Source organism: Micropterus salmoides, unplaced genomic scaffold (genome assembly GCF_014851395.1).
Source record: "Micropterus salmoides isolate LMB-PRFRI ecotype aquatic unplaced genomic scaffold, ASM1485139v1 Ms_hic_scaffold_12, whole genome shotgun sequence".
Lineage (NCBI taxonomy): Eukaryota > Metazoa > Chordata > Actinopteri > Centrarchiformes > Centrarchidae > Micropterus > Micropterus salmoides.
This window is the reverse complement of record NW_024040263.1, coordinates 14306689-14319504: the sequence shown is the minus strand read 5'-3', so window position 1 is coordinate 14319504 and position 12816 is coordinate 14306689. Positions and strand designations below refer to the sequence as shown.

The following is a 12816-nucleotide window of genomic DNA, read 5'->3' as shown; positions in this document are numbered from 1 at the left end:
CCTACCCCACGTCACTGGATTTGTGAAGTAGTTCTTCCGACTTGAACTATCTTAAAGGAATGGAGTCAAAAGCTCTGGCTTCTTCCAGCGAGCCGAATCAGTGATAACTAGTTGTAATATGTAATGACAGCACATTTCAATCTGGTTCCAGCTGACTGACTGGTCATAAACCATTAAACATATCCACTTACATTTCTTCTGGAAAAAGAAGTGACAAGCCATGTCCTTGGTCTGTTCATTTATTTGCCAACAACAGTTGTTTATTCAAAGGAATTTCATATAAGTATATTTCATATAAGTATTTTTCAATTCAATTTGTCTGAAGAGTCCATGATTTTATTAAATTGCACTACAAACAGACACAGAACTAAATTCATTTCCAAATAGCTTTTATGACATTGCAGCCTACATCCAAGCCTGGTCCATGAAAAATTTTAATTTCACACGCTTCTGAGGTTAGATTTCTGTTTTTAGTCAAGTATGTGCTACTTCCTTTTCTAGGTAAAGTTTATCATGTTGCCACATCCATTTCAACTTTAAACTGTCTATTTCCATTTTTTCTTGCGATAATTTATTGCTGCATTTGTTGCATGTCTTGCTGTTATGTACATGTGTCTAAAGCAACCTACTCTTGCATAAATTTAAATGAAATATATGGTTCACTATTTTATCTTCCTTGTCATCACAATCTCATCAATGCTTTTGCCCATTTTCCTTGTCAAATAAGAATTGATTCATTGTGACAAATCAGACATTCCCAGGCACAATGAATGAATAAAAAGAAAAATGTGTCTTTGTCCACTTAATATTTGAAAATTTTAATGTTTCAGTGCAAGGCTTAGGGAATTTTCGAGCATGGTGTGTGTCCATGTTTAACCAACATTGTCCTAACTAAAGCACTAGCAATTCAATTGGGATATTTGTGTCAGATAAATTCAGCACACAAAAGAAGTGACATAAGAAAAGACTTAAAGTATCTTCATCACAATTACGGAGCCACACATAATATTAGTCATTAGTCAAGTAAACTCTCAGGAATGTTTGTTTCACCATCATCATCAACAGTCAAGTCTTTATTGATCATTAGTGGTTCCATTGGAGACACCAGACAACAGCAACAAAACAGAGCGGCATAGAAATACTAAATGTACCAAGAAAACATCCAGAGTCAATCAAATCAAATAAAAACAGCTTTAAAATATTCTCAGTGAAGTTTTAAAGAGCAGGGGTGGGAGCTGAAGCCCTTTTACAGCGGTGAGCTAAGCATGTCATTACAACAATGATCTGTTTCTGGCATGAGTGACTGGCAGAAAACTAAAACACACATCATAACGTCTTTTCTGTGAGCTCTATTATGTAGATACAACAATCTAGAAATTATTTTTGCAGTCCACAGCCGTTTTTGTATTTGTTTCACCTGCTCATCTACTTTCACACTTTATAGAAGTGTATTGACACTTTTGCATATAGTATCTGACGGTGGACAGGAAGTTGCATTGCTTTCATTGAAGTTCACAGTAATGGATGAATGTATTCTGAACCTAGTAACAGCTGGCTTTATCCACAGTGAATGCCATTATGTGTTCAAATCGTGCATTTACCAGTATAAGAGTATGCTTGTACTGGTGGATACAAATGTGCCTTGAGTACAATTAAGTGTCCCTCCATTGTAACAATAAACCACAAGTATTGTAACATCTAAAGACATGTCCATGCAATATGTATAACTGATCCACTTGTGCCACATTGAAGCAAATATTGCCAAGTTGTTGAAAAACAGATGAGGGACAAACCTGTTATTTCTTCTATTTCTTCAGCTGTCCACCAAACAAGTGGAAAGGAGCACCATGTCTGAGCAGACTCACACAGTAAGACGTGGCATGTGAAGAAGAATAAAGAGGAAGTCATGCACACGGGGAAGGAGATAACATTATGACAAAACACTATGTTCACATTTGGGTGCTTGGAGCGGGTCCAACACAGAATGTGTGTGTGTGTGTGTGTGTGTGTGTGTGTGTGTGTGAGTGCTCCGATTGTGAGTTTTTCATATCTTTGAATGACTTGGTTGATTGTACATCACACTCTTCTTTTCATGGAAGTATTAATGTGCTTCTTCTCTGTGACCACGGTCTCAAGGCAAACTGATAAAAAATCATAATGGTCTAAAAAGAGCGTGTCACCACTGTACAAAAACATACAGAGGTATTCATTCATGCCAGTGTGCTCGCACTCTCAGTTATACACATACACTCACACGCACACTCAAGAGGTGAAACCCCACGACAACCACACTTTGTGCACAGTCAAGTGTTCAACCAAGGCTGGTGATGTTGGAGCGTCCACCGGGGGGTGCTACAATACGGTGGCCTGACCGACGAGGGATGTTGTCATCAATCTGTGCCCCTGGGAAATGAAGACAGAATTAAAACATTAGATACATTTACTTAAATATTAGAGATCTATTTAATTCAGATCATCTTCAGTATACTTAATAGGTCATGTAATATCTATCTATATATATTTCTTGTTTTGTTTTGTTTGTTTTTTTCTGTTACCTGATAGGCTGAAGTTGGACTGGTGAAGATTACGTATTGGTGGTGGTTGGTGAGAGGTGGGTGATGTTTTGGCCGACGGAGCAGGAGTAATATATTTGGGGGTTGGGACCACATCATACACAGGGCCATCGTACATCCCACGAGTAACGCCCTGTTTACCCTTCACCTGGATGGAAAACACACAGAGACACAAACACAAAGCTAACCTATTAGTCATTCCTCGGAAACAAAAAATAACCTGTAACCCATGATAATAGAACATGACTGTACAGATTGCTGTGAAATATATTTTGTTGGCAGCATAGGTGAATTTAGCACAGAATAACCAGTATATTTTAGTTATGTTGTTAAACTTTGGGGCAAAATACATTGGTTTTCATTTCCTGACCTATAGATATTTTATAGCTTCTGACTAAATGTGAAGCTACATTCTGGCCTCAGTGTTCCTACCATAAAAATGCAACAAAATACAACAAAAATTAGGGCATGGCTTTTGTCTGTGATGTCTTTTCACTTTTATTGATTTTTATTGATTGCCTGCATCTGGCTGAATTTTGTTGATTGTCGTTTTCTAGTTCCAATTTTCTCCAGTTTTTATATGTATTTTTGAAGACAGTTAAGAAAAGCAGTGCAGTGCAGCTATAGGGAAAATATCACTGGATGTTGACTGCCTGCCTATTTTTTTAATGGAAAAATATTTATAATTAATTAATACTAAAATTTTAAAGAGGTGGTATTATGCTCATTTTCAGGTTCAAAATCTTAATTAGGGGTTGTACCAGAGCAGTATTACATGGTATAATTTTCAAAAAACACCATATTTTTCTCATACTGCACATTGCTGCAGCTCCTCTTTTCACCCTGTGTGTTGTACACTCCACTCTTGAGCTACAGAGTGAGGCATCTTACTTGTACAAAATCTTTGTTGGGAGTTGCACATGCACAGTTCCAGGACTACTAGCCAATCAGAAGCAGAGAAGGGCGGGTCGTAAGAAACAAGATAGTGTGATCCAAATCAAAGCTGCTTCAGACTGCGACCGTAACCTAGCAGATGGTATAAGTTACTCACAAGTCCACAACCACACAACTTCATTGTTCCACATCTTACCATCAGGACTAAACGTTGAACTGTTCAATGCAACACACACACCAGTGATCCACACAGCTTTTAAAATATATACAGTCTACGGTTAAAATGTTTCAACATTCCTCAGAATGTAAAGACAGATAAGCGGTATGAAAACCTTTCAGCTGTGTTTTCCTCTGCCGTTGTTGCTGCAGCGGTTTGTGTGACGGCTGGAGTAGAGGACTCTGTGAGCGGGTGGCACAGGTTTCCCCCGCAGCCACTTGCTAAAAGAGACTAGCTTGGTTTGAGGGCGTGCCTGACCCCCGCAAGCTGCTTGGCAAGATTTATGACACGTTTTCATTGTGACGTCACAAGTACAGGAAGTGAAGGGCTGGACTACAAACGAGCTGTTTTCAAGCGGTTCAGAGCAGTGCTTTCTGTGGGAGATGGGAACTCCCTTTGGGCTGGACTTTGGGCTTTTTCACTTTGCAAACCTGTTACATGCACAAAAAAGAGATATAACTCAATAAAGGAAAAAAGCCAAAAAGCATAATACCACCTCTTTAAAAGTCACGTTTTTAACACGACTGTAGGAATCGCTTTAAAATCCTCTGTGTACTGTACCTGGTTCCTGAACTTAACACGCTGGTAAGCGTAGTCCGGGAAGTGCTTGCGGGGAATAAATCGACCGGTACCCTGCTGAACCTGCAGCTTGCCTTCCTCATAAACCACCTGACCTTGACTCAACACCAGGGCCGGACCCCCACGGCACTCCAGACCCTCAAAGATGTTGTATTCTGAAGCCTGTGTGGAGAGGGATAAAGCATACAAGACAAAGAATGTGGAATAATTCAGATGGACAAGCGAGAGCTCTTTCACCCCCCCCCTCCCCCACCACCACCACCACCACTGAGAGCACTGATACCCTACATTGTCTCGGCACACTGTGCTATTTCAGCAAGAGTTGTATCAAAAGGCTTAATACATGCAGTTAAATGCAGCAGTTGAGAAGATGGGGGATGAATAAGTGAGAGGTTGGGGGCACATAGGAGGAGCGACAGTGTGAATACAGGGGGATGGGCAGAGAGATGGTAGCACAGAATGGGTGAGGGGTGAAGGGGGATTATAACCTAAAGCCGGCACCAGTCTGGATTAGTGTCTTTGAGAGTGGCAGAGCAGACTGAATACATTAACCACTGTCTACTATCTTCACTGTATTATGTCACATTGCCCAAGGCAAAGTTTCACCTCCTAAGCTGTATTTTACCACACAAATGAACACTATATTCCACTTTAAAATTAGATTTCAGGTTTCTCTCTCCCTTGGTTTTGATCCAATGTCACACTTTACCATATCCCATATGAAACCCTCTCTCCTGCAGCCTTGTTCCTCTCTCCTGTCCTTTATGCACTTCTACGCCCTCAACTGATGCAGTGTTTGAAGATCAGTTTAGTTGATATGGCATCAGTCAGAGCATCAGTTTATTCCTTGTGTTCTGTTTTACAGGTTATCCGTCTGCCCTTTTCTTTTACCATCTTTCCTTTCCCATCACCATAATCTTCTTTTGCTCTCACCGACTGCTGGAGTTTGGCAGTGATGGTTTTGACGCTGTCAGGGTCCCAGATGACAACATCAGCATCAGAGCCCACCGCTATCCGGCCTTTGCGTGGGTACAGGTTGAAGATTTTAGCAGCGTTGGTAGATGTGACTGCCACAAACTGGTTTTCATCCATCTTCCCTATGGCCTTAGAGACAGAGAAGTGGGTGTTTAGAGTGGTGAACAAAAGTCACACAAATAGCTGCACAAAAGACACAAACACACACATACATATATATCATTGCTTACCACTGCCTTGTCCCAGATGAAAGCCATTCTCTCCTCCACTCCATTGGTTCCCTCTGGGATCAGGGTGAAGTCATCTTTACCGATTGCTTTCTGGGAAGTGCTGTACGTGCAGTGAGCGCTGCCCACCACCTGGAGGTCCCCACTGTGTCAAGGCAACAAAATTATATGAAATCATCAGCATACCCGTAACACTGCACTGATTAACCTCTTAAATGTTTCCTCAGACTTTGTGATCAGTTAAAGGACATCTGGCTGCAGAAATCAGTCAAAGACGATATTCACTTTCAGGCATTCAAGATAACACAAAGACATTTCTACTATAGGGCACCAGGTGTCCTCATTGAGTATGTGAGTTAAAGTAAAGTCATGTAGTGGCCTACAGCTGAAAAACCACCCAGCAGAACCAGTCAGAATGGTGCAACGCAGCTGCAATACTAGTCCCGAAAACCTTAACTAGATCACATGACAAACATACAATGAATTATCAAAAAGACATCACCATAAATACTCACTTTACTCCTGATCATACAGGAGGCTGCATTTGACTCATAATGAGCTGTGATTAGCATAATTTCTCATCTCATACCTTTTATTCACTTGTTAATTACAGTGATTACTTCATGACAGTGAGCTGCGGGATCATCGCCCCAATGCCATGAGAGTTCTTATTACAATAATAATGGGCCTGACTGAAATGTGAGCAAAAGCATTGTTCATTTGTTCACGTGCATAAAAAAGAACCTAAAAATACACCTTGTTGCTTCAGCAGAAGCTGAAACACAACACCAGCATCACACCACCGGTGTGGCAGCACAGATCCGCCCTGAGAAGCTGGTGTTGCAGAAGAAGGGTGGAGGAGGAGGAAGGCAGTTGGTAGCCAAGGCAACAGATGATAAAGGATTCTGGATCCTGTGCTATTTATGGAATCGGGGACAGTCAAAAGTGTACAGCAGGATGTTCTGTGCATTGTGTAATATGTGTGAACGGTATGTTTGAAGTGAGAGCTGAGGAGGGCTTGGTCTGAGGCACTTTATCCCTCTCTGTGATCCTGAATTACAACTTAACTTACTATTATTAATGTATTTTGTGCTTAATGTGCTGTTATACTTTATACAGTTAAAGCAGATTGTAAATGATTATACAGTCCTTTACTTATTATTTAGTATCTCCTCCACATACATACACCTTCACCATCTGTCCATCTTTCTTTCTCACTGGTCTAACATGTTGAATTACCCTAGCAGTTGTTTATGGCATGAATACCAAAGTAATATCTAAGGGCAAACAGATCCTAGGTAGGTGTCTCCTTTTGTGTCAGCCAGCTGATTTGCATTTCACTTTCTGCAGAGGTTATAACTAAATTAAGCACTTCATCTGCCCTCTCTCTGCATTAATTAGAAATGTTTTTACATGTTCCAGTGTTCATGAAATATACTGTAGGCTACATGTTTTGTGAGGCCTCTCAGAGCATTATTATCACAAAGTGGACATCACTAGACCCTTGCATTAAAAGGAGCCTTTAGTGCATTTACTTAGTTTGCATCAATTGCTGAAAAGGTTTAAGACGTACCAAGCCAGCAGTGTGTGGAGGTGGTCTGGGGTTGTGGGGTCAGGGCTCAAAGGCGGAGAGGTCACATAAGCTGCCGCTTTGGCCCAATTCTTGCTCCAATAGTGAGAGCCGTCAGTGGCCAGGCTAGCAGTTATTGGCTCCCCAAAAACTACAGAACCTGCATTTTACGACAGTGGGACAGAGAGAGTGTGGCAAAGAAGATGTTCATAAACACTGCAAAAGTCATTCAAATAGAATCAGACACATTAGACAATGGAGAACCTGATGAGTGAAAAAGACATGGAGCGAAAAGAAAGAGAGGATGACCTTTCCTCCGGGCCTGGGCGATAGTGTCCGCTGCACTCTTGCTCATCACCTTGGTGATGTAGACAGGACAGTTCACACGGTTACCAAGAGTGATGGCACGGAACACCGCTTCGGCCTCCAGCTGCGTTGAAAAGAAGTAAAGAAAACCTTAAAACCTATGGATGGATGAATGAATGGTTGAATGGATGAATGGCTAACAAAAGTGATATCACCTCCTCAGGACGACTCAGAGGATGGCCTTCTGGTCCAGTGATTCCCATAACGAGGATTTTTCTCTGTTCCTAAAATTGAAAACGACAATACAAAAACTGTCAGCATTACGTACAGCACTTGTCAAATGATGTTTTACCCACATTTTAGTGCCTGCTGGCATCTCATGGTTGTAAAATGAAAATCTCATGGTCTGTCATGCTATCAAAGAAAATAAAGTGTGCATTATAATCCCAGAATGCCAATGCACTGTGGGAAGCTTTTGCTGGCTACAGTTGTGTTTCTGACAGCACTGTCTGGAGAACAGCTACATTTCTATGAAAACCAGACCCCCACCCCCTTGCTGTATTTTTTCCACTGTTTTTCCTCAAGGGGTTGGTGCTTCTAAAGATTTTTCATCACCTTTCTCTCTGTTTCCATTACAGTCAGGTTAACAAGCATGTCATTAACATTCATTTCTCTCATTTATCTTCACAATTATTTTTTTGCCATAATTCTTCCCTTATTAGGTCCATCATCTCCATGACAGTGACTACCACTTTTCATCACTGCTGTCAGCATTATCAGTACCTCCTCAATCGTATAATGATGGTCAACGGCAATGGTGGCCTTTGTTAAACCTGTCACACCCCACAAACTGCAGCTGCAGCAGCATTAATCCTCTCCCTCTCTGAAAGCTGGGGAGTTATGTAACAAGAATATCTCTCAACTGCAGTGGACGTTGCAGGGGAATTTTAAGGTAAAAGATTTGCCATGATTTTGTTCAGCCATTTTATGTAATTACTTCTTTTACCACAGTAAACTACTGTGTCTGCAGGCTGAGTAAAGATACTGACAGGTTGTGACGGTCCTATTTGCTACTAAGAGACAAAAATAGAGAAGGTTATGTAGCACTTACTGTACCTGAGCAATCAGGTCTCCATTTTCAGCATGAACTAACACCACAGCACCCAGCTGCTTCAGGAAGGAGAAAGCCTCATATAGCTGAGGGAGTGAGTCCACAAAACAAAACAAGGATTATAATAATATAATAATAGTGAAAGGAAAATAAGTTGTTCGTGCAGTATTAGTGATTAGTGCAATTAGTGATTATGAAACATACCTGAGAGTCTGACATCTGGTACACATCCTTATAAGCCATGTACACTTGGAAGGAGTTGATACCTGACAACAGCAGAGACAATGAACGTGGTCATGACTAGAAGGTAATAAAGTGAAACTCATCAGCAAGGATTACAAATTGGGTGAGTATACCCAAATTAATACATCATGAAATGCAATAAATAAAGTCAAGATCAATGGCAAACTTCAAGCTGTAAACTGATCTACAACCTCCTCTGATTAACAAAGCAGAGCACGCTTGTGTCTAGCATCTGAGCCAAGAATTACAACTCTAAACTTTCTTTCTCAAAGAAACTGGTCACACAAGAAGCTGCCATGGCTCAGTTTCTGCAATATGTTGTAGCTGCCCCAAAAGAAAAGTGATTTTTTACTTAAAATAGATTACAAGCAAAATTTATACTCTGCCACCATGGCAGCACAGTAGTGAGAACAATGAAGTTCCGCTGTGCTTTCACTGTAAGAGGATTCAACCCTAAGCCAAATTGTTTCTAAATCTGTCCCTGTTGTTCTTATGAAAATGGTCCAAAATAGGGATGAACATGGAACTGAAACAAGAATTACAGCAAGGACTACAGCTGTGAAATATTATACAATGACTAAAAACATATGTACCTTTCTCATGCACCAGCAGCTCCAACTCATCTTTGACAGTCTCATTCCAATGGGGGATGTCTACATGCAGGGAGTAATCACAACATGCCTTCTTATCTGCAGCCTCCTGCCAGCACTCAAACGCCTCCAGCAGACTGTCCCCAGGCTGGGGCGTCACATGGTCAACTGAAAATAGGGAGGAAGTTAAGGGTAAGATGGAAAGAGCGACCAATATTTTTATTTAACACTTGTGTTTAGAGTATCTACTGTGGCTAAGTATGTGTTGACTGCACCGAGGTATATACACTCACTGATCATGGTGGTGCCCCCAGCAAGTGCGGCCTTGGTGCCCTGGAAGAAATCATCAACAGGCTGTGTGTCCAGGTAAGGCTTCATCAGACAGGTGTTGACATCTATCCCCCCTGGTATCACCATGCGGCCATTAGCCTCGATCACCTTGACGTTCCCTGGTACAACCAGATTTTCCCCCACCTGCCTGCCAAGGACCAGATACATTTAGACACAAAGGTGAGTCTGGTGAAAGGGAGACGAAAAGCAGGAATGAGGAGGTGCAGAGATGATGGGAAAAGATGTAGTGGTGGAATATATATATATGGGTGTGAATTAAAAGGGTTTGTGGAGGATGAGGAGATAGAAAAAGGGCATAAAGGGAATAAGGACCATTCTCAATTCTATATTTTTAATGCCTCTGCAGTTCTCTGACATAATTAGCTCCTTATATACGCACTTGATCAGCCCATCCTCAATGTAGACATCTGCATAGAGAGACTGGTCATCATTGACCACCCGCCCTCCTTTGATCAACAGCCTTTCACTCTGCAGGGGAGAAGTACAGAGAGAGGGAGGAAAGGGTAAAGGAGGGGTTTAATTCAATCCTGACATTTTGATATATTGCACAATCAGTTATGTAATTGATGACCTTATAGCAATATTATGACACAGTGCAGTGGGTGAGGGTGGAAAGAAATGCATAGTCTCACACACACACACACACACACACACACACAAGTGCTGTGTATGGGTTATGTCTCACAAAAGCCTGTCTTATTTGCATTTAGTGTATGTATGAGGTTGGTAAGTACAAGTGCAATCAAATACTAAATATTTAGAGGCAGGGAAACAAGCACTTTTTTCTCAGGTCCACACCCTCTACCACCATGGAGGGTGCCTGGCAACAGCAATGGGATGTTATGTCTCCACGGTAGCAAGTGATCATCCATGGTCCTAGATGATAGCAGCTGACAGCTCTGCAGAATTCTCAGCTTCTGTAGCCAATAATGATGCTTACATGCTTAAAAATGTGAATACAATCTGATTCTCTGTCTCCACGCTGAGGTATAATGCTTAGTTACATTAATTGTATGTTGCCTTCGGATTAATTTGATAATGAAATAATATTGTGCAATGATAGATTTCTGCAGAATGCATGCATCAACATAGCTGAAAAGGGATGCCTATTTGTACAACTACAGTCCAACAACGTTTGTGTTGTTTAATGCATTGTTTCCTGTGGGACTCCTGTTTCGACAGTCACGTCAACCGAGTTAATCCCTCTGACAGGCGGCAAGATTACACAACACTGTCCAACAATGAGAGAGAATACGCGCTCGATTTGGCAGGCAGACATTGAGAATTGTCACCTCTCTGTCTTGGGTTTGCTGTTTGACACAGGAGAAACAGCAGAGGGGCGTTCTGCTCTTTGCTGCCTCACTAAGAATTTAATCCCATCGCTGCCGGACCGGCACTGGCAGCAGGGATTTGCATACAAGCGGAGAGCTTCTCCGCTGACCAGGTCTCTTACCGTCAGATGGGGGATGCTGTTCTTTCCCTGGTAACTACCCCCAGACATGCTGTCTCCGTCGCTCTGCCCAAGTCAACTCAGAAGCGGCTTGCGATGACTCCGGCGCCCTGCTCTGCGCTTTGCGCCGCTTTCTCTCCACCGATATGTGTTAATTATTGTTTCCGTGTGTGTGTGTGTGTGTGTGTGTGAGGGAGAGCGATGAATCCGCCGCCGTACGGTTGCGTCAGGATGCGTGGAGCGCGCACCGTTTAGAAGACAGTTGACGGTTCTGTGCGTGCGCGCGTGCGGAAAGTGAGTGTCCGTAGCGTCCACGGCACAGACAGACTGTGTACATCACACCCCCTACACGCGCACACATGAACAGCTCACGTGAGGGGACAAAAACAATGCAGAGAAGGGGTGCTGTCTGTCGTTGTCCAGTTCAGCACCACAAATAAGACACTGTGTAGATGTGCTTGTGCATTTGCATGTTTAAAAAAAAATTTGTTTGAGCTACGTAGATGTAAACCAAAATGGCCAAACTGCAATGCAGTACAAAAGTTCATCATTTATGCAGACTGAGGGATTTGCCTCAGGAAAAAACTCCTGAGGGTCTTCCAAAATGAGGCCATCCCAAAAATTATTTGTAATTCAATTATTATACAATTAATTGTTGAATTTAAATAATTCAAATAGGCTATGTATGCCTTCAGAGGTTAGAACTAATTTCCATTCTTCTTTCTTTAAATAGGCCAATAGTTCTCCACCTGCTGTAGTCTGTGGTCGCTTTTGTTGCACTTGTGTTAATCATATTTATTAGGAAGCCTGTTCATACATGAAACATCCATCAGAATTTCAACCAAAAAGCCAGGCAGAGAGAAACGGCCAATTAAGCAGTGAAATCGTCGGTCCTACCTTCCCATTTGGGTTTTCCCTCCCAGACGAATAGCTGACCTCCACATCGGGGCTCCCGTCGTCTCTCTCCCCGGGAGAGTTGGTCAGTGACCCCTCCCGGGCCTCGCTGGGCGTCTTGCCGATGGGGTCACCGGTGTCCAAGAGCCTCTCCCGACTCCCGCTTCTCGGGGTGCGGGTCCCTTTCCTCCCCACCGCATAGTTCTCGAAGTCTATGGTCTTGCTATCAAACGCCCCCTCCACGGAGCTGAACATCCCGTAGCTTTTCCTCTGGTTCGGCCCGGTGGTAATCGGTCCCGCCAGGTAGACCGGTAGCTCATCCTCCCGATTCCACTGCTTCCTGCAGTCAGACATCGTGGCTTCCACTTGAGACGGTGGCTTCCCACAATCTGAAACGATGGAGACAGGAGCCTCGCTTGTTTTACGTCTAATCGGGTCACGGACAGCCCCTCCTCCCAAGCGCGCTCTGACGCTCTGAACTGTGAACAGCAGCTCTCTCTGGGATACCTAAGAACGCACACACACACGCATAAACAAGTGAAATGATGCAGTGCTCCAATTTAATAGGTGTGTAGTGTACTAGTTTTAATGTCTAGTGACTGGCCACATGTAGACACAAATAAAAAGAGAGCAAGTCTTCCCACCAACCCTCTCCCTCTCTTTTTAATGTGGGGGCTGTGCGTGAGGAGGTCACACCATCAGCGGATTAAACCACCACGAGACATCACTTAACCCACATCTGGAAGGAGAGACAGATGGTCTAGCTGTGTCCCTGTCTATTGCAAGACATTAGCCTTGCATTGTGAGTGCAACCTGCGGGCTGCAGTAGGTGCTTT

General features: G+C 42.7%; 1 protein-coding gene across 2 annotated transcripts; it reads right to left on the bottom strand.

Annotated features, from left to right (window-relative positions):
• Positions 1-1040: 1040 nt before the first annotated feature.
• On the bottom strand, positions 1041-12551 carry crmp1 (collapsin response mediator protein 1). Of its 2 annotated transcripts, none has more exons than XM_038713537.1 (14): positions 11984-12551; positions 10016-10104; positions 9579-9763; positions 9289-9453; positions 8657-8718; positions 8458-8538; positions 7557-7625; positions 7345-7465; positions 7039-7195; positions 5469-5610; positions 5197-5367; positions 4246-4425; positions 2556-2721; positions 1041-2403 (listed from the first exon to the last, which is right to left on the bottom strand). In XM_038713537.1, exons 1-14 carry the CDS (start codon positions 12332-12334, stop codon positions 2312-2314), a joined length of 2031 nt encoding a protein of 676 aa, XP_038569465.1. In that variant the 5' UTR covers positions 12335-12551; the 3' UTR covers positions 1041-2311. The 2 variants fall into 2 exon arrangements, with proteins under 2 accessions (XP_038569465.1, XP_038569466.1); XM_038713538.1 differs by lacking the exon at positions 11984-12551 and adding an exon at positions 11090-11328.
• Positions 12552-12816: the final 265 nt, after the last annotated feature.